At 45.5% G+C, this 24,057-nt stretch overlaps 1 protein-coding gene across 3 annotated transcripts in view; it reads right to left on the bottom strand.

Annotated features, from left to right (window-relative positions):
- LOC121694765 (connector enhancer of kinase suppressor of ras 2-like) overlaps window positions 1-24,057 on the bottom strand; it is a 93,245-nt gene that overhangs the window by 4,730 nt on the left and 64,458 nt on the right. For 2 of the 3 annotated variants that reach the window (XM_042075093.1, XM_042075095.1), the window contains 9 exons: window positions 24,011-24,057; window positions 20,364-20,611; window positions 13,730-13,773; window positions 13,121-13,187; window positions 12,941-12,989; window positions 8,622-8,794; window positions 7,717-7,790; window positions 5,566-5,637; window positions 170-240 (listed from right to left, as the gene is read on the bottom strand). The exon at window positions 24,011-24,057 is cut by the window's right edge and continues 40 nt beyond it. In XM_042075093.1, coding sequence (XP_041931027.1) covers window positions 170-240; window positions 5,566-5,637; window positions 7,717-7,790; window positions 8,622-8,794; window positions 12,941-12,989; window positions 13,121-13,187; window positions 13,730-13,773; window positions 20,364-20,611; window positions 24,011-24,057 — 845 coding nt within the window. The remainder of the gene's footprint in view (window positions 1-169; window positions 241-5,565; window positions 5,638-7,716; window positions 7,791-8,621; window positions 8,795-12,940; window positions 12,990-13,120; window positions 13,188-13,729; window positions 13,774-20,363; window positions 20,612-24,010) is intronic. The other variant, XM_042075094.1, reaches the window with a different exon arrangement.

The raw sequence follows: 24,057 nt of genomic DNA, 5'->3' as shown, positions 1-24,057 counted from the left end.
AAAGTTCAATGAATTTAAGCTTGTTTGGCCATTTAAGCTAAGCCTGTTTACAGCACAGGGAAATGTATAGCCCACAATTAGGCAATGAAGGCCTGACCTTGGCATAGCCAGTGTAGTGTCCTGCCAACCACAAAGACAGGAAGTCAGAATTAAGATTGGCAAGGCTCACCTTCATCTGGACGCGGCACCTTGTCATCGGGTGTGTAGCCAATGGCTGCAAGGCCCAGACGGTTCATCCACCTATGAGGGGTGAGAGAGGGGGCGGGACATCTTTAGCCTAGGCCTCATTTATTAAGAAATAAAAAAAGTGATTATCGGTTTGAGCAGTTATCATTCAGAAATGAACCCCAGGAAGCAGCAAAGTCATGAATGTCCAGTACGTAAGTGTCCAGAGTGTATAGCGTCCTTGGCTCTTTAATTATTTGTAGGTATCTTGGAAGGCACTTAAATGTAATGTATTTATCTTATCTTTCATAAAAGAACCATACATGTTGAAACATTCAGGAAATGTTAATGACACAGCCCATGTGAAAGTAAAATAAATATTGGTAGGTGCAATTAACACTACTGTTTCAGGAAACACATACATTACAAACAAGACAGGTTCTCTTGCACACTATTTTGCCTCAACAACGCAGTCTTGAACAGGAAAGGAGAGGAGAAAAGAGGAGAGAAGAGAAGAGGTGAGGAGAAAAGAGAAGATAAAAGAAGAGAAGAGAAGAGAAGAGGAGAAGAGAGTACAGGCATCAGGGAGGGCATGCCACCTCCTCTCACCCCCATGTTCTCTCCACCAGACAGACAGACAGACAGACAGACAGAGCTCATGTAACAGGGTTGTGTCCTCAGGCACCATGCCCTCACAGTAATCCTCCATGAACTCATACAGTGTCCTTTCTCTCCTCAGTGCAGTCGCTGATGTATCCAGACGTGAGGCACATTCAGATTGATCAGACTGATTTAAATAGTTGAGGATCAAATCTAGTGTGAATGTTTTGTATCATGTACAGTATAAGTATGTACTGATATAAGGAGTGTATGTTCTGTGTAATCTGTACATGGGACCATTTGATTTGGTCCTTTGTATTGTCAGTTTCTGTCTGTCTGTCTGCCATTTCTCTGGGCTTCCTGTCTTTCCTCTATGTGGAGGCGAGACAGTTCTGTCTTCCTCTTTGACCGTCTCACCATTAAGAGCCAGAAACGCTCTGGGCTCCACAGACCACACAAAAGCAACGGAAAGCACTCGCAAAATGGCATTTTTTCTGCTCAAGTAGAGACATTTGGGTTGTCCACCCCCCCTCCCACATCCCTCCCCTCCTCTCCCCTCACCATCTCTCTCTCTCTCTCTCTCTCTCTCTCTCCCTAAAATGCTCCCAAACCAATATAAGAGAAAGACTCCCTGTAGAACAATACGTATTGTGAGGCCTTTTTGGCCTGAACTACAGCGCTGCTGCTGCTGCTGCTGCTGCTGCTGCTGTGTCTCTGGGAAAAGGCTGTTGGCACGGCGACTACACGCCAGCAGCGCCAGGATGTTTCCTTTGGCATACAAGCACAGTTGGTAGAAATGCATCCATGCATGTCATCTGAAATCCCCTGCCTGGCCACAGAGGCCCACTGTGACACACACACACACACACACACAAACACACACACACACACACACACACACACACACACATTGAGATTCAAGTCTAATATTTCCCCTCTCTCACTGTGAATTAATGATCACAATCAACTCTCTCTCTCTCTCTCTCTCTTTCTTTCCTTCTGTCCCTCTTAAAAAAAACAGAAGGGCCAGGGAATGGTGTTTCTGGCATATCCCTTCTTTTGCATGAATTCTTAATCACAATCTATTTTTCATGCTCTTCTCTTTCTCTCTCTTTTACTCTCTATCCCCCTCTCTCTTTCTTTCCTTATCTGAAGCTGAGCCTTATGTTCTATTTGCAACAAAGAGGAACAGCAAAAGATTTAGAAATGTAGGATGAAAGGATGGAGGATAGAGAGAAGGGAAGAGTGAGAGAAAGAGAGAGCACAAGAGAAGGAGGACGGATTCAGAACTAAATCATTTACGTCCATCTCTCCTCCTTCTGAAGTGACGTTTGGGATAAATTTAGCTCAGCCATCTTTTCTGGTGAAGTGAGTGATCGAGTGAGAGATAGATAGATAGATAGAGAGAGTGAGAGAGAGAGAGAGAGAGAGAGAGAGAGAGAGAGAGAGAGAGAGATAGGAATAAATAGGGGCATCTGTACCCACCCCCTCAAACCCCCCTTGATGTCCCAGCTCAGGTCTGAAGCACCAGCCAGATTGGGCATGAGGAAGGGCAGAGGGAAAGAAAGATCGAAAGAAAGAAGAAAGAAAGAAAAAGACCAAACGAGGGACAAACGAGTTCACACACCAGCGTCACACGCTTGTCCCTCAGGCCAGCGAATAATGAGGGCATGGCTAACAATAGCGAATACACTCTCTCTCACACACACACACACACACACACACACACACACACACACACACACACACAGATGCACTCACACACACTGTCTATGTCTATCTCTCCCTTACTCTCTCTCTCTCTCTTACACACACACACACACACACACACAGTCAAAAAGGCACTTTGGTCTCAGAGGTGTTTTCTGTTCCCGGACAAGGGCAACATTGGCAGGAAGTGTATTTTGCCTGTCAATACGAACGTACGTCACTGGATCTGCGTCACCCGCTCCCAAATCTAACTGGCCCAGGAAGCAGGTGTGGCTCGTCCCAACTGAAACGGACCTCAAAACCGTGAAGAAACGGACCTCTCTCTCTCTTTCACTCTCTCTTTCACTCTCTCTCTCTCTTTCACTCTCACTCTCTCTCTCTCTCACTGAAGCTGTTCCAACTCGTTACAGCTGCGTGACATACTGTAACTATTTTACATTACCGCTGTGATGAGCTGCTTTCCTGGCATCTTCATGGGTTCTCTATCTTATGTAAACAGGAACACATGGTCCTTTCCCTCGCTTTGATGTACGACAGAATGCAAAACTTTCCCAGTTGATAATCTACGCTGGTGTGAAAACAGAAAAGACCATCCCTGCCCTCTGGAAATGTCTGCCATGTTTTCAACTGCTGATGTTGTAGCTGCTGTTGGATCCAAAGCACTACTTTCCTGCTTACTTTGTGTCCCTTAGTATGGACTACACAGAAATACTTTTTGTCACAATATTTTTTTTTTCTTTTTCTCCAAATGTTTTAAAAATGTCATACACATGTTCACATGTCATGTTCACATGTCAACTTTTTCCTTTATGTCACACTCTCACATACAGAGCTTCTGAGCTGTCTCTGACACACACAGATGGCGGCACCAGAGAGCCTGACAAACTAATCCTCTCTAGTGCCACTGTGAGCCTACCACACATGACACTAAGAGTTTTCACACAGGTTGACCTGTGCTACATTTTTAAAAATGTTTAATCTAGAGAGCTGCAGCATGATCTCAAAAATAGACACATTAACCACCTTGGCCCCTTAAGCCTTTCTGTAACAGCCATCAAAGTAAGTTTATTTTACCAAATCATGGCAAATGTTGTGGACGATATGCTTTACATGTGAAATATTTTTTTTCCTATCAAATATTTTGTGTGCCTAAGGAAGTTAAGCAAATTTAAGCTAATACAGAAACGCCATGCACACACAAACACACACACACACACACACACACACACATTTAATATGAGTGCGAGTGGAGAGCCTACCGTACTGTACTGCACACACACACACACACACACACACATACACACACACAAACAAACTCGCACGCACGCACGCACACACACACACACACACACACACACACACACTGGGGCACACCACAGTAGGGTAGTGTGTGTGTGTGTGTGTGCGTGTGTGCGTGTGTGTGTGTGTGTGTGTACGTGCTAACCACACTCTCCCTCAAGAAACAAGTGACGTCACCACTCTGGGGAGTTCTGTAATTGTACTGACTTCATTTTTGGTGTGCCTCATCTCCATATTCATACATATTTATCGCTCTCCTCTCCATTCCACAACTTAGTGCTGATGCATGGGGCCTGAGGGCTTGTGTTTTTTGGTGTTCTGTTGTCTTAAGCAACATTAAGGCACAGTTCCTTCCCTTGGGCTGTTTTGCAGGGGCCTTTTTCTTCCTCCGTGCGTGTTCATGAGGAGTCAATACAGCCAATCAACCGATGAGCCAGAGGTCATGACCTGACAGTCAGCACTCTCCTGGTCATACGGACGCATCTTTTGCTGAGTAATTCTCTCAAAACACACACTGACACACATCAAGGATGCACACACACAAACAAATACCCACACACACACACACAAGCGTAATGTTATAGTAGGGCCTTCACCCCTATTCAAAAAGGATAACTGCCAGTGAGTCAGGCCACTGAATAAAAGCTGACCCAGCATTTGACAGGTTGCACACTGTACTTCATGTCGAGGGGAGCCAAGCCCTCTTTTTCTCTCAGAAAAAAAAGTCATAAAGCCATAACGTTAGACTGGAAAAGCGAGGGCATGGGCCAGAATGCACTTAAGGTTGGTGTTATTCCTCCAGCAGCAAAGAAAGAGAAACATACATCACTTATTCATAGGGAGGATTTAAGAGCGATGTTTGGTGTGAATGCAGGTCTTTCTTTCTCTGTGTGTGTGTGTTTGTAGAACGCAGAATTGTGCTCTCTCTCTCTCTCTATCTGTGTGTGTGTGTGTGTGTGTGTGTGTGTGTGTGTGTGTGTGTGTGCGCGTGTGTGTGTGATAGCTTTGTATGTGTGTGTGTGTGTGTTTGTGAGTGTTTGTGTGTGTGTGTGTGTGTGTGTGTGTGTGTGTGTGTGTGTGTGTGTGTGTGTGTGTGTGTGTGTGCGCGTGTGTGTGTGATAGCTTTGTATGTGTGTGTGTGTGTGTTTGTGAGTGTTTGTGTGTGTGTGTATGTGTGTGTGTGTGTGTGTGTGTGTGTGTGTGTGTGTGTGTGTGTGTGTGTGTGTTGTGTGTGTGTGTGTAAACTTGCTTTACATTCATGCACATTTTAATGACCTAGCTTGGTCCTACTCTTCCCTAGACTAACACAATAGAAAGTCAGAGGGCACGTTCCAGCATCTGTGCTTTCTCTGCACGTGTACATGCACAACGTTTCAGCTCTCTGAGTGGTTAAAACGTTTCAGCTCTCTGAGTGGTTAAAACGTTTCAGCTCTCTGAGTGGTTAAAACGTTTCAGCTCTCTGAGTGGTTAAAACGTTTCAGCTCTGTGAGTGGTTAAAACGTTTCAGCTCTCTGAGTGGTTAAAACGTTTCAGCTCTCTGAGTGGTTAAAACGTTTCAGCTCTCTGAGTGGTTAAAAACGAAATATCCAGAAACTATCCATGAAATGATATACAATAATCAATGAACTATTCCAGGACAACAAAACTGATAGTCGTCATGGTGAATTCGTAACAGCAGACACCCACACAAGCAACTTTTGGATTTTCAGTTGTGGGCTTAATCTGGATTTTGATAGCATGGATGCTTGTGTTAAAAGGACAATGGTGCAAAAAAAAGACAAAATGCCTTACCTGTTCATTTCTTCCAAACAGTCAGTGGCAAAGAAGAAACTCTTGATTTTAGGGTGGCAGGCTTTGAAAGCGCTAGGAGAGAAGACAGAAGGAGAAAGAAGAGGAGAAAGGGACAGTGAAAGTGAAAGTTGAGACGGGAGATAGTGCTTGTGCAAGGCTAGCTATTAGCAAAAAGGTCACAGCAGCTAGCACTGCATCATCGGCCCCTTACCTCCGATGAGAGCTTAGTCCATAAGTTATGTCAGTTTCAAAGTGCGATCGAGACTTGTGAGACTTGTGAGCAAGATGTTATCACATTTTTTTTCCTGATCATGAAACTTGCTAGTTTTAGTGCTTATATTAGTGTGTGGCCATTGACTATAAAAAAATAATAGGTAACATATACTCAGTGGAGCCACTGAGTGGTCAAAACTGACCAAATATGGTCAGTTTTGGGGCGAACCTGGCCTATTTTCTATTTACTACCCAGAATCAGGCTCCACAAAGCACTTCCCTCACATACTCTGGTTCCACATTTGCCAATATGGCCATTCTCTCAGAATGTACTGTAAACAAAGTCCTTTCAGGCAAGTCCCTCCACTCGGCGGCCATATTGCAACGCATTTTGGGCACTTATCGGGCATCTATCTTGGCCAGAACTGCGCATGCGCAAGGCTTCATGACACCAACCACGCTCCAGCTGCGAGATCACAATACATGATTGGCACGATGGATTCACAACACACATGATTAGCACGGTTATATTCATGTCAACTTTTTCCTTTGGAAGGGGTGGAATATGTGTAAACGACAGCCATGTTTCCATTACGAACTAACCTCACACATTTCTACGGGAGATTCTTTGAGTGCTGTGTCTCCTCATTAAAAAGTCTCTGATGTAACTGCATGATGCCCTGCCATCAACGCTGTCTCTGTTACAGTCATTGCGTGTGCTGGACTTGGCCAGTACCATCTCTGTCTCTGCTGACAAGAGGGGGTGTAAGAGGAGTGGGTGGGGAGAGACCCCTCAGTCCCTCGGCTCTGCACATAGACCTTGGGTGCATTCCAGAGTGCTCACCTCCCTCAGCAACAAATCCGTGAAAAAAACAAAACGCTCTGCTGAACACCTCTAGCCATTTTTCCCGAATTTCGTGTGTGGATAACAGAAATGCATCACTGTATACTGAAAACGTTTACAACGCTGTCTATGTGTGTACAGTCATTACGTGTGCGTTGGCCTTGGCCAATGGCCTGTGGCTGTCTGTGAGTCCCAGCGCGGCTATAGGAGACAGAGGACACACAGGAGCTGGCCTGCTTCTGCTGACAGAGGGGAAAGAGAAGCCGGCAGTGGAAGACCCCCTCAGCCTTCTCAGCTCTAGTCCCAGCCTCCAGCAGAGGGCACATCCTCCCTCCCCCTCCCCCTCCTCCTTCCTGCCCATGGCGTCCCAGGGCCAGACACCCCGTACATCAAGCCCCGGATGCAGGCCAGCCCCTCTGGTGAGACAAAGACAGAGAGAGAGAGAGAGACAGAGAGAGAGAGAGACAGAGAGAGCCCAGAGAAGAGAGGGAGATGGGGATGGAGGGGGAAACAGGCCTCAGTTTCAGCGGCTATTTATAGACTTGTGAAGCACGCAGCTCATTAGCAACGGCTCACAAGGCGTCAGGCCTGGAGGTCGGATTTAGTTAGGGCGTGTGTGTGTGTGTGTGTGTGTGTGTGTGTGTGTACGTGTCTACATGTGTACGTGTGTTTGTGTGTGTATGTGTGTGAGCGTTTTGTAGGGCGATATCCAGAGAGGACGCGTTGCGTTGCCTGCCTTGTCCCTTGCTATCATCTTTCCTCTGACCCCGGAGACAGACAGGTGTGTATCCATCAGCGTGACCCACAGCCCCCATAGCCTGATTTGATGCTTCCCTTCCTTTCCTCTGTCATCTTCTGATTCTCTCCTCCCGCGCCGCTTCCCAGGCGTGACGCATGTTGCTGCTGGTACCCAGAGGGCAGAGCAGATGAGACAGAGACAAAGAGGAGGAAGAGGAACAATGGAAGAGAGAAAGACAGGAAGAGAGAGAGAGAGAGAGAGAGAGAGAGAGAGAGAGAGAGAGAAGGGGGGAGAGGAGGAGAACAGGAGGAGAAGGGGAGGGTTGGCATTCAAGAAATGCCTGAAGGACACTTACAATTTCCGCCTGCACTCGATGGCTCTGTCTATTCTGAACTCTGGGAGACTGATGAAGCCCTCTGCTTTCTCGTCCTAAAGGGAGAGAGAGAGAGAGAGAGAGGGAGAGAGAGGAGAGAGGAGAGAGGGTGATGATGGAGAGGGTTGGCTGTTAGTCATGACTCATCACCCAGCTTCGTCACCATGATCTGCTCTCTCTCCGTGATGTCACCCCCGATCATTTGACAAGCAGGCTGATACACTTGCTGCCTCTGCAGCAGCCACTCTGCATTCCACCGCACCAAAACAAGGGCACACTAATGTGTCTCCTTCCTTATTGCAGCGCTGTCTCATCTACTCACCACAACAGAAGGACAGCACTTTAATAAGGTCCATGACGATGACACACACACTTACACACTTACACACACACACACACACACACACACACACACACACAAACACACACACACACACACACACACACACACACACACACACACACACTCACTCACTCACACTCACACACACACACACACACTCACACACACACACACACACACACACACACACACAGAGAATGCTAAACTGCTAGCCAGAGAGGAACCGAGAGTATTAATCTATCTAATACAATCTGCCCAACAAATGATTTTTTAATTAGCTTTGCAAAACTTTTAATATCTCCCCCTTTACCTCTAAAGACATTTCCTGGACTGGTGCGGTCACTACCTGGTTGGTGCACTGTGCCAAAATGAAATAACTCACACTGGGTCCTTGGCTGAGTGATTGATTGTACTCATAGTGTAAGGACTAATACGGCTGGAGGGTTACGGTTAGGGTTCCTCATGTGCACTAAAGATGCTGCAAGGCTGCTTATGTTCAGTTAGGGTTCCTCATGTGCACTAAAGAGGCTGCAAGGCTGCTTACGTTCTGGTTCTGGTACCAGTAGAGGCACGAGTCCTTGAGGATGAACCAGTACTTTTTCCACTTCTGCGTGAAGTAGCCTTTGGCGTCTTTCTTCTTCCACAGCCAGCCCTCGCAGTCGCCGTGGCCCAGGTCCTTACAGGAGATCCTCCGGCGACTCCCGCTGGTCAGGGAACCTGGGGAAGGACAGGGCAGACCAGGTCAAACTCAAGTCCAACTTCATTTGGATTGTGCTTCTCTCGGCTTTCAAAGGTTCTTTACGACAGCAGGAGAAAGAGACAGACACTCCATCAACTACTAGAGAAATAATCAGACATATGGAGTACATCCAAGTTTAAGCATGTGTAGTTAAACATCTGTTAAAGACCAGCCACATAGTTTACTTCTCCTGTAAACCCTTTTGCCATTGTTGGCCCTTTATATTATGTTACTGTGAGCTCTAGACAGTCAAAGACAAACTTCTGAAGGAAAGCAACAGGGATTGTATTGATGTGTTTTTGTTTGTGTGTTTGTGTGTGTGTGTGTGTGTGTGTGTGTGTGTGTGTGTGTGTGTATGTTTGTGTTCAGAGAATGTTTTGGTAGAAAGGTACTTCCCATTGTAGATAAGTATGGCCACCCTTTGTGGCCATTAAAAGTCCTCAGCGCTCCATCTGATCCCTGAGCATTCTCATCTAATCTCCCCACTCTTAGCACAAGCCATTAGTGACCGCTCCAGTGAGGTTCATTTGTGTGCAAATATATGTGAGTGAATTACCATACTCAACCCCCATCCCATTACCTCAATGGAAGAGAAGTCTTTATCGAGATTTTCAAACTTCAAGGTCAGGTGAATGCAATCAAAGGACAGAGCGCATTAACTGTGATATCTGACACGCCAAGGACCCTGCCTGCGCCAAGAACAACTAGCGGATTACAGTGACCTTGAGGAAATGGGGGAGGCTTTCTCTATCATGCAAGGGATCGCCATAATCCTCCAATGCATCACTGTGTGTGTGTGTGTGTGTGTGTGGTGTGTGTGTGTGTGTGTGTGTGTGTGTGTGTGTGTGTGTGCAGTACAGTACGGTAGGCTCTCTACTCGCACTCATATTAATCTGAGGAAATCTTTCATCTAAATTCTGTAAGGCGGCGAAGGCCATTGTGGAGGGAACATCACGACCAGACCAGAGACTTTCACTCAGCGCTAGCACTGGCCAGTATATAGGGGCAGGCGCATAGAGGAAGTGTAATTAGCATCTTTACTAGACCACAAAAAGCCCACGCGGTGCTTTGACATACTGTATCACATGGAATTTACTGACAGCTGATGACAACAATAAAATTAATCAAAAGTTTAGCGATCGTGAAAAAATACAATACATGATCAAAAGAGGTCAACAAACAGCAAGATCATGCAGGGTAGTATTTCTACTCCATGTAAAAAACACTCTAATCTAGCAGGGAATTGGGCGGATGTGAAAAGTGAAAGTAACACATTAAAACATAAAAAAAAAAGTAAAAGTAGCTTTTAACGTGTTTCAAAGAAGCATAACTTGTGCTCTGAATACTGTTTCTGTTGTTTCTAAAAGTTTCTCCTCTTGATGCACCTCACCACAATCTGGATACCTGGACACCTATTTTTCACTACAAAACAGCTGTGTGCTGCATTCGTACATACACGTAATCAATGGTTTTTAACACTCAATGGTTTTTCTCCTCCCGTGTTTGAGCATGATACTCCCACTTTTTCCTCAACCTTCCCATAAATGTATATGCATGAGTTAAAAATAGCGCAGCTTACACAACAGTTCTCCTGTGCCAGGTAAAATGTGCTTTCAATCATGTGCAGTCTGCACAATGCTGTGCTTTAAGGCCCATATACAGTAAAGCATGAAGCAGGTGCCATGTCCTTAGTACATTATTAATAACTAGAAAATGTAATTCCAGGGAATTACGAGTGCATGAAAATGCAAAAATGGCTGCTGAATGAAATATTGTTGAATATTGTCTAAAATATAATCTAAGTAAAAAGATGGAGGTCAGATAGAGAAAAAAACTGGCGGGGAGCCATAATTGATGACAGCTTACAGTTGGAATGGCCGAACAGTTAAATAGTTAAATAGTTTAAATAGTTAAATTATTTTATAGCAAATTATTGTATTGAGGACTTATTTTGAAGTTGAAGTTGTGGGCAGAGGAAACAGTTGGGGGGAGTCATAGTTGATGACAACTGACTGTTTGAAAGGCTGAACAGTTAAATAGTTGGATAGTTAAAATGGTTAAATTATTTAAAATGGAATTATTGTAGTGAGGAGTTTTACTTTGAAACAGTTGTGGGCAGAGGAAACAGTTGACTGGAGTCAAAGTTGATGACAACTGACTGTTGCTAGAGTAGTTATGCTGGTTGCTATGCTGGTTGCTAAGTTAATGTTGGTTGCTAGGTTTTAAAGGAGAATTCCGGTGTGATATTGACCTAAAGTGTATTGAAACATGATACCGAGTGTGAACGTATGTCTCATAGCCCATCTCGGCTTGTCCCCTGCACTCCAAAATCTGGCGCTAGTTAGCCGATGCTACCAACAGCTTTTTCAATAGTGGTGCTTCGGCATCGGGCTAGCCATGCAAATAAATCACTGTTAAAACAAATCTACACCCATTTACGAGGCTCAATGTATCTCCACACTTCATTGGTAGACTTCCGAGGGCCCTGACATTTAAAACGAGACATTGAGAACTTTGAAAAAGCACTGGTAGTTTACTTACAAGACGATTTATACAGACAGTATCTTCACGAAGTTTAGCGTTTGCAGCCATCTTGAATTTAGTCACGATAAGTCGAGCAACGAGTAAGAATGAACAGGTATGATAAGGGATCAGATTCCAAAAATAATTCAGTGGAAATGCATGGATTTCAGTTTCTTCCAGTAGCAGCAACTGGAATCCATGCATTTCCACTGAATTATTTTTGGAATCTGATCCCTTATCATACCTGTTCATGGCTTATTTGACAACATTACTCTAACCCGTGAAACCCCGTAAAACCCATGAAAAAAAATCAGTTACGGGGCGGAATCTCTTGGAATTTTCGTTTATGTTTTGAACGATTAATTCTAGAATAGCGTATTAATAATGGGCTAGCGCGTCCTCCTATTTGGGTTGCCAAATTAGCAAAGGCCAACTGTCAACAGCTGTCAGTTGTAGTCATGAACGCCTACAAGAGGCAGGCAAATTTCCAAAATTAAAACAAGAAACAAATTAAGTGGACATCGGAGGAGCTTCCTGAGATGGTGACGTCTTCGTCAAACGAAGAATATCAAGTCTAACGCAGAGCTGGCCATATTTCTCCACAACAGGTAGCCTATGCTAAACTTCATCTGCATCGCTAACTTCAGCTAAATATGTTACGTTGGTTAGAGAGGTATTTTTTGTTTTCACTGTTTCCGTAATGTGTAGCTGGGTCATGGTTGGAGAAACGTTAAAGCAGCTGCAGGTCAACTAACGTTAGCTAAGTCTTCATTACATCTGGCAACCCAGAAGAGGCTCGCGTCTGGTAGTCTTGAGAACGTTCACCAGTGTTTTGATTTTGGCCAAAAGAACGTTCGGTAACAATCCTACAAATCTTACCTTTAAAGCCTGAGACAGACAGTTGCTGGAGGTGGCCGGAACACTTGGCATAGGATTCTAAGTGATTTTCATAGGATTCTAAGTTCTACTGTGATGTCATAATCGCCAATGTTAAGTCTATGGGGAAATTTTTAGTAGTTTTTAATTAATAGTTAAAAAAGTATAAAGTACAAAGTTGAAAAATACATAGCTGAAGTCACCTAAGTAAGACCTACACAACACAGTTTGAACGAAGTTTCTACGTCAAACGGTTGAAGCTGAATTAAACGCACAAATACGTAGAAGAAAAATAAGAAGAAGAAATCGGATAACAGTAGAGTGCATTTTCATGCCCTCTAATAATACATTGTTATATATATCTATGGAAACCATGGGGTCAGTTTGGTCTAACATTTATATTGGAAGCTAATGCTTTGTCAGGGTGAAGCTCTAGCTGACACTGCAGACTTAGAAAACAGCATGGGTGAATGGTAGTGCATTTATAAAGTTTAAGGAAGGCCTAGCCTAGCATCAACCCTTTGCATGCAATATCAAAAATAGCGGTTCATAAGTTCCCCCAGACATAAAGACTCATATGGTCTGTACACCATTGTTAGAAATTCATAACCTAAACCTCTATAACATACAGGTAGTGTGTTGTGTGCAGAATGATGTGGAGATACAGGATGCATGTACAATATCTGGATGTAATGGGAGTGTGACTGGTATATAGAGAGACCCACCTTTAGACCTCTTTTTGGTTTTCGTTCTCAAGGAGGTGTAGTGAAAAGACTAAGGGGGATGAAGAAAGACAGATCATTTATTTCAGCTTGTTGTATAGTGTGTGTGTGTCTTTGTGTGTGTGTGTGTGTGTATGCAGGTGAATACACATGTTGGTTAGTGATGTGTCCGTGGTACTCAACTGTTCCATCACTGACCTTTCTGCCTGATGACCCTGTTTGTCTCTCGATCGCAGAGACACTGTACCTGCTGAGAGAGAGAGAGAGACAGAGGGAGAGAGAGAGAGAGAGAGAGAACCTCTGTAAGAATACTACAGATGAATGGTGCAGAATCATCAGTGACTGACAGCACAACAAACCCACGCATCCGTGGGGAAATAGCAGCAGTCTGGGGTGGCCCGGGGGATCATTATATTTCATTATATTATTATGCTGGTGGCAGATGATAGTTAGTCATATCTCTGTGGTAATCAATAATTGGATCTGGGGCAGAAGCTTCTAGAAAATCAGATATTGTATTATCGTACTCTGTAGAGTTCCAAAAATAAACAGTGACAATGTGTGCGTGCGTGTGCGCGTGTGTGCGTGTGTGTGTGTGTTAATATGCACTTGTGCCCTTGTAGAGTTTGTGAAAGTTCATCACTATGGTAACACACTTGGGTTGAGTGATGGCAACAAAGGAGCCAATAAGTGGTGTGTGTGTGTGTGTGTGTGTGTGTGTGTGTGTGTGTGTGTGTGTGTGTGTGTGTGTGTGTGTGTGCGTGTGTGTGCGTGTGTGAAACCTGAACTCACGTGTCTGTTGTTTCAACTCGTAGTGTGTCCCCAGCTCTCTGCTGCTGTAGAGGGGAAAAAGAGAGAGAGAGAGAGAGAGAGAGAGAGAGAGAGAAAGAACGAAATAGAAAATAAAAAAGAGAAGAGGGGACAAGTAAGAGAGGTTAATAAAATATAAAAAACACACATGCACTTTTATGAGAGCGAGAGGCGGTTGAGGGGAGCAAGGTCAACTGTGTAATTTGATGTGCGGTTTACGAGTGCTGATGTGGTGGGATCCAATCTGCTGTCACAGTAAAGCACACCGGCTCTCTCGGTTGCACTAGCAGGCCTTTACTGCAGCAAAAGCTGGACACGGCTTCTGTGGCTGCAGCACTCAGCTGTAAAGTAGTGGCAACACAATCCATAGCCATAGACTGTATGAATAATTGCGCACACACAAGAGTGGTGGTTGCCGTCCAGCTGCGTCAGTTAGCACCGTAATGGCGATTTTCACACACTGTGCCGTTCGCTGTTTCTCTCTCTATTTGTTAGTTATCACTTCTCACTCGCATGTGGTGCTTCAGCTGTTGATGCTTTGGCACAAACACAATGTCAAATCCTGTGCCAAGGTATTAATAAATGTACAGGTGAATGAGAGAGAGACTGATTAAAAAAGGGAGAGACAGAGAGAGGGATCAAGAGAGATAGATAGAGAGAGAGGAGAGGAGAGGAGAGGAGAGGAAGAGTGATGTCACAGTGGTCCTGTGGCAGCCTCTATTCATCAGCATCAGTGCTCATAATCTAATTCTGCTCCGTCTCTGACAATCGCCTCTCCTTCAACACAATGCAATAAAAAGGATTTGATGGGGTTCCCAGGTTCACTTCATCGCCTGCAGCACAAATGATTCCTTCTCTCTCTCTCTCTCTCTCTCTCTCTCTCTCTCTCTCTCTCTCTCTCTCTCTCTCTCTCTCTCTCTTCACCTGAGTGAGTCACCAGACTCTGTCGCCCCGGCTTGTGTGATCTGTTAGACTTCGGACAGCTATCCCGCCCTCGTTAGGAGAGCCAGTGGGAACTGTTTATGGCCGTTAGGCCTCACTGTGAAGGTGCCGGCCCAGTGTAACGAGCCAGAGTGTGTCAGACAGATGAAACTGACTTTCTACGGTCCTGAGTTTTTGGACCAGGAGAGAGAATGCCTGGGTGAGGGAGACTGGGCAGTCTGTAGTCTGTCAGAGCTGTGGCACTGGTGGGAGTGTCCCAATCATGCACAGGCCCAAGTGTCCGAGGGGTCCCGCGGGTCCTTCACTCCCAATCTCTCTCTCTCTCAGTTTCACTTCCTGTCTCTCTCAAAGGTCACCAAAAATAAAAACGTATAAACAAACTTTAAAAGAGGTGACCGACTGTCTGTCTGACAGCCTCTTGACCCAGTATCTGGATTCATGGAGAGGGGCACTCTGGGTAAAAGCGAATGTCTGACTAACCGCTCACATGGGTGCTGAGGAGAGCCAGGCATGGAGACTGACCACTCACATGTGTGCTGAGGAGAGCCAGGCATGGAGACTGCGAGAGGAAACCACCCTGGGGGTGGGGATACTTCAGCTCTGAGGCTGGAGTGCTGCAGGTATTGACTGAGTATACGCAGTGCTGCTGTTCACTTAAACCAGGGGTTCCCAAACTTTTCCACGACAAGGCCCCCCAAATACCATAGGTTCTGGCCAAGGACCCCTTTGATGTGTTATTAAACCCATTGACAATACTACGGCAAATGTAAAAATACATTAAGCTAATCCTAATAATTATTTTAGCCACAAGCACTTTGTGATGGAGCATACAGTGTGAAAAAAATGTATTTGGGGCTTTCTGCTATATGAGAGCTATCGCTCTACTATTATTCCAAGTCATTATAATGGGAAATATAATGTTCAGATATGCGTCACATTATTATAATGCCATTGTATAACAATCCTCATAGTAATAGGTATATTTTAAACTTTTCAAATGTATTTATTTGTTGCTTTTATTTTTCCTCCCATTTGCTGAGGCCCCCCTGGCACCCCCTTGCGGCCCCCCAGGGGGCCCCGGCCCCCACTTTGAAAACCACTGACTTAAACCACACCATGTACCCTAAAGACCAATGTGTGTGTGTGTGTGTGTGTGTGTGTGTGTGTGTGTGTGTGTGTGTGTGGTTGTGTGTGTGTTGTTGTGTGTGTGTGGCTGTGTGTATGTAGCTATGTGAGTGCAGTGGTGTCCTGGCATTTCTGTGTATGTGTGTGGCTTTGGCTGTGTGTGTGTGTGTGTGTGTGTGTGTGTGTGTGTGTGTGTGTGTGTGTGTGTGTGTGTGTGTGTGTGTGTGTGTGTGTGTGTGTGTGTGCGTGTGTGAGGACAGTGGTGTCCTGGCATGCCTGTGTGAGTGAGTGTGTGTGTGTGTGTGTGTGTGTCTGCTGTCTGCTCTCACAACCCCAAGGCACCTTCATCACCTCCCAGCCTGTCTGCACATCTCGAGCCCGCCGGCCTTCATTAACTCACCATGACACCTCACACCTCACACACAACTCACACATTTACACTGATTGTGTAGCTCTACATGTGGCGCTGTATGTGAGTCTTTCTCTCTCTGTGTGTATGCATGTGTGTGTGTGTTTCTCCTTCTGTGTGTGTGTGTGTGTATGTATGTGTGTGTGTGTGTGTGTACAGTAGGCATGTGTGTTTGTGTTTCTCCTTGTGTGTGTGTGTGTGTGTGTGTGTTTCTCCCCTTCTGTGTGTGTGTGTGTATGTGTGTGTGTGTGTGTGTGTGTGTGTGTGTATGTGTGTGTATGTAAATATGCTAATGTGTGAGGGTGTGTTTGTGTGTCCATATGTGGATGTGAATATGCTAGTGTCTGTGCCTGTGTGTGTGAGCATATGTGTTGATGTGAATATGCTTGGGAGTGCACGCACACGTGTGTGTGTGTGTGTGTGTGTGTGTGTGTGTGTGTGTGTGTGTGTGTGTGTGTGTGTGTGTGTGTCTGTGTCTGACAGCGATGTGTTTTGACATTACTTTCATTACAGAGTCTCATCTCGAGTCTCTCCCTCTCCTCAGCACCACTGGCATCCTCTGGATCCATGCGTGATCTGATTCCTCTTTGCCCCAGGCTTCTCTCTTTCCCCCCTTCTCTCTTTCCATCCCTTTTTTCTCACCATTTCTTCTCTCTCTCTCTCTCTCCCTCTCTCCCTCTCCAGCACTACTCTGTCTTTTCTCTCACCAATACTCCCGCTTATCCAACTTTTTTCCCACACACTTTTCATCTCTGCCTGTCTCAGTCTCATGTGTACTCTCTCTCTCTCTCTCTCTCTCACACATTCTATAATTCAGTGCTTTTTCATCAACTTTTTCCTCTCACCCTCTCACCCCTGCATTATGTTGTCTGTCTGTGTTGTGTGTGTAGGTGACAGATGCATGTCCAGTCGGGCTTTCTCTCTCTCACGTTTGCAGTGTACACACTAACAAATATGTCTCTCCCTCCCTCCCTCCCTCCCTTTCTCTCTCTCTCTCTCTCTCTCTCTCTCTCTCTCTCTCTCTCTCTTTCTCTCTCTCTCTCTCTCTCTTTCTTACGTTTGCAGTGTACACCCTAACAAATATGTCTCTCTCTCCCTCCCTCCCTTCCTCTCTCTCTCTCTCTCTCTCTCTCTCTCTCTCTCTCGTCTCTGGGGACCCTCTTCTGATGCATCCTCTGTGTGAGGCTCTCAGCAGCACGCCCCCCTGTGTCCTACACACTTTGGCCTGACAAACAGCAGTGTCCCTGTCTGTGCGTGTGTGTGTGCTGCACACCCCATGGCGGATTGAACAAGCCCCGTCCTGGAGCGAACGTGCCCCTGCTGGATCCCACCGCCACAGCACCCACCCCACGGTGTGTCAGTGACCCCCATCTCTAGACACACACTGTGCTAACTGGCTTGTGTGTGTGTGTGTGCATGTGTGAGTGTTTTTTGTTATGTTTTTGTAAGTGCGTAGGAGTCTGTGTGTGTGTGTGAGTGTGTGTGTGCATGTGTCTGTGCCTGGGCCTGTGTGTTTGTTGTAAGTATGAGTGTGTGTGTCTGTTCTGTTTTAATGTAAAAATGTGTCCGTATTGTGTGTGTGTGTGTGTGTGTGTGTGTGTGTGTGTGTGTGTGTGTGTGTGTGTGTGTGTGTGTGTGGAGCAGCAGATGGGTCTGGGAGCCCCGGGCCCCTCTCTGGACTCGCTCTAACCCCATCTGACATCATCGTTTGTGGGTCAGAGAGAGAGACAGGAGTGCAGAAAACAAAGGGAGAGAGAGAAAAAGAGAGAGAAAGAGAGAGAGAGAGATGGAGGCAGAGAGAGAGACAGATGGAAAGAGAGGGAGAGAATGGGAACAAGGAAGATGGAGAGATGGAGGGAGAGAGGGACAAGGAAAAGGAGCAAGATGGATGAAAAAGGGGGGGGGGGGGCAGGTAAGATGGAGAAAAACAAAGGAAGAAAGAAAGAAACATAAGATGAAAGGAAAGAAACAGAAAGACTAAGAACATGTAGATGTGAAAAGAGAGAATAAATGATACAGGGAAGAGTATGGATCAGAGGAAAGGATCAGACATGTGTTGTGTGTGGAGAGGGAAACTACAAGAGAATGAACGACTGAGAAGAGAGAGAGAGACACACACACACACACACACACAAAAAGAAGGATAGCTCCTGCATGAAAAAATTAAGGGATGACAGGAGAGGAAGGGGACCGAGTGATGGATAGAGAGTGTGTGAGAGAGAAGGCTAACTCCAGCATGAAAAAGAACTCAGGCAGACAGCACGTGCCTCAATCAGCAGACCCAGAGAGAGACTCACACATGCTCCAGTACACACACACACACACACACACACACACACACACACACACACACACACACACACACACACACACACACACACACAAACACACACATTGGCCATCTCTTTTGGACAGCATGTCACCTCCAGCAGGTTTTTCCAGTGTCCCCTGATCTAATACCAGATGATAAGAAATCTCAGTGCAAAAAAGGGTAGCCAGTGGAAGTTCAAATGAGTGAAATTCATCAGATAAATAACTTGCCCCTCTGCAACCCCTTTTCCATCGCTGGGAAAAAGCAACACAAATTACCGGGATGGAGTCCACAGAAAACGCACTCGCAAAGTTCAACTGACATTTTTTTGACAGACCTTGCTAAAGGCTAGCCTGGAGAAATCTTGGCAATGGAAGAGAAAGAATGGCCCTGTACTCACAAGAGAGAGAGAGAGAGAGAGAGAAAGAGAGAGAGAGAAAGAGAGAGAGAGTGCTGCAGGACTGCTGGAGCTGCACGAGTTCCCATTTCCAAAGGACCATCTCGGCCCAGCATGGTTTTCACAGAGTGGGGAGATGTGCCCTGTGAAGCTGACCTCAGTCCACCTCCATGGACTCTGTACATGCTAGAAAAAAAACAACCAAAGGCCCCGCAGAAGCACTGAGTGTACCCTACCCGAAATAGACCATTTCCAAAAGCAGAAAGTGAAATACCTGGAGATGTCTGATATTGGAACTTCTACGTGGTTGTTTGAGGAGAGAAACCTCAGTGTCACTGAAAAATATCCCCTCTTTGGAAATGTACTAGCAAATATAATTGTTATGACAATTTAATTATGTATCGGTGACTCATACATTACTGCTGACAATTTCAGGTGTGTGTCAAGTGGATGCCAGGATGGCTCACTGAATGACTATTCCATTTCACTGAAAAGAGCCCTGCAATTAACACACCAATGATGAGTACTTCTAACAGGAAAGCTCAACCCAAGTTCCCATCATTTCAGGCTAACTTTGACACTTGGATGTGGTGCAATCTGATGCTGTATAAAACATCTGTATGAATTCCAGGGGGGGGGGGGGGGGGGGGGGGTTGGGGGACTGTCAAAAAATTGTCATCCTGGAGTTCAATATGGTTGTATGAAAGGGGGAGGGTAAAGGGAAAGAGGAAAATGATACAGAAAGAAGAGAGAGAAGGAGAGAGAGAGAGAGAGAGAAATGACTAACTCCTGCGTTAAAATTATGTCATATTTCAAGAGGTGAAACAAACAATCATGAACCAAATATGTGCAGGGTCTCTAAAGCTGCGTAGAGTAAGAGTGGGTGAGTCAGGAAGTACGCTGCATGATGAATGGTAAGTGAGTGTGCGAGTAAGTATGCTGAATGGTAAAGGGTACATGCTGCACAGAGTATGTGAATACAGTAAGTATGCTGAATGTATGCAGCACAGAGTAAGTGAATACAGTAAGTATGCTGAATGTATATAAGTACAAGTATAAGTATATATACTCTTTTGATCCTGTGAGGGAAATTTGGTCTCTGCATTTATCCCAATCCGTGAATTAGTGAAACACACTCAGCACATAGTGAACACACAGTGAGGTGAAGCACACACTAATCCCGGTGCAGTGAGCTGCCTGCAACAACAGCGGCGCTCGGGGAGCAGTGAGGGGTTAGGTGCCTTGCTCAAGGGCACTTCAGCCGTGCCTACTGGTCGGGGTTCGAACCGGCAACCCTCCACTTACAAGTCCAAAGCCAGTAGGCCACGGCTGCCCCTTAAACATGCTGCACAGAGTAAGTGTAAGTTAGTGTGCTGAATGGTGAAGTGCAAGTAGCCGTGTCCTGCTGAGAGTAGTGCGGGCACAGACTCACGTGGTAGAAGGGCATGGTGTTGTTCTCGGACAGGGGGAAGGGCAAGCCCTCGGGCGGTTGTGCGTCCAGGCGCACGTTGGACGCCAGCAGCGAGGGGCTGATGGGAAAGCTGGGGCTGCTGGGAGTCTTGCTCTTCTTGCGTGAGCGGCGGCTGGTGTCGCGTTTGCACTCCCGCCCCGGCTCCCCCTCCTCCTGGATCACCAGGATCTTGTCGTCGCTAAGGTAACGCAGCAGCGAGGTGTCCGAGTCTAAGCATGCGAGAGGAGAGGAGATAAAACAAAATAGCAGCGCAAGGATTGACGATTTAAGGAGTTAGTCTTACCCAACTTGACCCCAGGAAAAAAAAAAAATTTCCTCAAAGTCTTACCCAACTTTCCGCACTCAGACACTCACTTTCAGTATTTGAGATTTATCTGTGTTGAAAAAGGGATTTCTGAGATCTTGTGAGCCCTTTTCAGTTTCACATCTACCTAAAATCTTAAAACTCATCCATCCTAATGTCTATGACACTCATTAAAAACAAGTCCATCTTAATCTCCCTTGCTGTAGACACATTAGCATGATGAGCATGCGCTGGGTGCCACTGATCTGTAGTGAAACATACTGAGGCCTGAGAGGGAGGTGGTGCATGTGGTGGAGGGTCCTGAGTAGGAGCCTGTTTTTAATTGATGGAGCAGGAAGAGGAGGAGGAGAGATACTCTCAGCTCCACCTAAAGCCTGCCGTCCTCAGGGGGAGGTCAGGCTCAGGCTGGACTGGACTGGACTGGCTCTCCCCTCAGCTTCATTCATGAGACGGTCTGATGAGAGGAAAGAGACGGAGCGGAGCGACTGAGGACAGACAGACAGACAGATAGTGAAGAGCAGGAAAACAGTACAAAGAGGTAGAACAAAGAAAAAAAGAAAAGTCCTTCGTACCATCTTTTCAATCCAAAAAATCTCAATGAAGCCTAGAAATAACCTCTCATCCATGTTTTGGATTACTGTTGCTGTATCCAACCTAAATATTTTGATGTGGTTTTTCATTATTCTCAGTGTATGCTGACAAATACTTCCAACGCATCAGACACATAACAAGTCCCACACATAACATAAAGACTCAAAGACCACTGATGAGTCATCCAGCGTCATTAACTATTTATTCCTGTAGATAATTTAGGGTCAGACACACTTCTTCCTACAAACAATGAATTCTGTGTCGGTGTGAAAGTCTGTCAGTCTGTCAGACTAACAGTGATACATGCCTGAGGGAAACCGGCGGCCGCTGTTCGAGAGGGTGTCTTTATTAGTTAACTTTAGATTCATCATATAATTCATTTTATTACATAAAAATCTTTCATTTCTTTCAAAGACAACTGCTGTTAAACTGAAGCGTCCTTGTTTTCACCACAGCCCATTTAGTTTAGCTAAAACGATGCTCTTACCAGTTGAACGAAAAGAGGCAGAAGGCATTTCCTTCTTCACCCAACAGCCCCCTCACCACCCCCCACTCCACACACACATACATATCCCCCCCACAATATGGATGCAATCTTCTGAATAATTGCTGGTCTGACATAACAGGTCCCCCTGTGCCGATTACTGAAGCACAATCCATTTCTTATCATCGGCGCCGAGAGCTCTGCAAGCCGATTTCAGCAGCGGCTTCTCCTCATTCGGTGAGATGTGTGCCGCACGGCTGTCCTGAATGATAACCCATATCCTAGCAGAAGCCCTAATGAGAGGTTACTCTGCTAATGACTTTATGGCATTTATTTCCACCACCCCCCCCCCCCCCGCCCCCCCCCCATTCTTAAAGTGAGCAGTGAAATTACAGCTGGTGTAAGAGATCCAGGCGGCTAAAAGCCACATCGGAAGTGGCGGAGACAAAGATGGGGTAGGAAAAAAATATATATCTATATATGTGCTGCTAAACCCAAAACAGAAAGATGGAGGGTGAGGATCAGGGACCAGGGTTTGAAAAGACGGGATCTGTCAGCTTTTTAGGGTGAAAGAATTAGGTTTCAGACCAGGAAAAAAGAGCTGAAGAGAGAGAGATAGAGAGAGAGAAAAAAGAGCTGAAGAGAGAGAGAGAGAGAGAGAAGAGAAAGAGATGTGATAAAGAAGAGATGAAGGCAGTAGAAGTCAGAGGAGAAGCCTGTAGCCAGTATTTTCTTCTGCTTACTCCAATGCAGCAGCCCACACTTTCATCTCAGGCCAAGTGAAAAGGACCTTTGATTAGGCCTAGCAGTGTTTGCTAGCCCACCGCCTTAGGACAGTATCTCATAAATAAATAAACAATACTGTCCTAAATGGTAGACCAAACAAAAAATAAAAAGACAATAATAAATAAATCAAATTGGCCCTTACCGAACAGGGCTGCCTTAGCTGGCAGTACAGATTAAATAAGTTATGCTCGCTAATGTCGCTAACACTAAAGTGGCTAACGCTAACATTGCTACGCACGACAGCCTGCGTGTGCACATGATCAGCTACGATTAGCCTCAGATGAACCCTGCAGGATGTTTTTTTGGGCTTTTTTGCACTAGAGATTTACATAATACAGCGCAGCTGTAGGAGTTCTAAACCGAGGTTGCGGCCTCGGATGAAACCTTGTTGCTGTGCATCGAGCATAAATTAGAGTCATGTTGAGCACAGTTTATGCAATCAGCTTCGCTACAGAGAAGCCCCGGTGGAATTTTGTGTGATGATAGAGAGGAATAAACTGAACAGGTTATTACAGGACTTCATACTGTGAGCGAGAACCAATCAGAGATCAGCGTAAGATAATTCACCTTGACTGACGGTAAGTTTCGCAAAGTTATTACAGACAGATGAGAGGCCATGTAAATTCCCCAAGGATTCCAAGAGCCGTTATAGTTCATCAATCTCTAGAGTAAACATTTTGTGCCTCTTTATCCAAAAAAAAAACACGCCTTTTCTCTATCATTCGCCGTCATGCAAACACACGGTAGGCTATGATTTAGTCTTCCTTTTCACACAACCAGGTACAACATGACACACAATGGTTCAAATTGCACATAAAGCCAAGCATAATGCAAAACTAAAACAAAATGTAATAAAGAAATGGAGGAATCAGTGCTGACTCAAGGCCAGTATTGAAATTCATCTCATTTGCTTTATATACACAAAGTACATACTGTTCTTGTATGTGCATGAGTTTATGCCATGTTTCTTCTTTCTTTCTGTTTGTGCTTGTTTATGCAAGCATCTGTGTAATTGTTTGTATGTACAGTGCAGTGTAAGACAGACCGTTTCTGTGTGTATCAGAGAGTGTGTGTGTCTGTGTCTGTGTGTGTGTGTGTGTGTGTGTGTGTGTGTGTGTGTGTGTGTGTGTGTTTGAGTGTATGTGCATTTGAGTGTATGTGCATGACTACTACTTCAACCTTCCCCTTGACAAACTGTGAGTATTGATTTCTTTTTTCTTGCGATGGGGTACGACAGGATGTCTGTGGCCAACAACATGACCTGGGTCACTTCCTGTCCACAAACCACTGATCCAGGGTCAGGCTTTAACTCCCACCCACTCCATTTCCAACCACAAAAAAAAAACCTAACCCCAGACCAGTGGTTTGACACCAGGAAGTCCAGGCTGGCCAGCAGCAGAGCAGTGGAGGTGGGGAAGGGACCATCATCTGGGGGTGACCCACCTCGGCTGCCCCTCTTGTACATATTGGGCTCCTTTGCCTCAGCCATC

The sequence above is a fragment of the Alosa sapidissima genome, chromosome 20, assembly GCF_018492685.1.
Source record: "Alosa sapidissima isolate fAloSap1 chromosome 20, fAloSap1.pri, whole genome shotgun sequence".
Taxonomy (NCBI): Eukaryota; Metazoa; Chordata; class Actinopteri; order Clupeiformes; family Clupeidae; genus Alosa; species Alosa sapidissima.
This window is presented reverse-complemented; position numbering and strand designations above follow the sequence as displayed.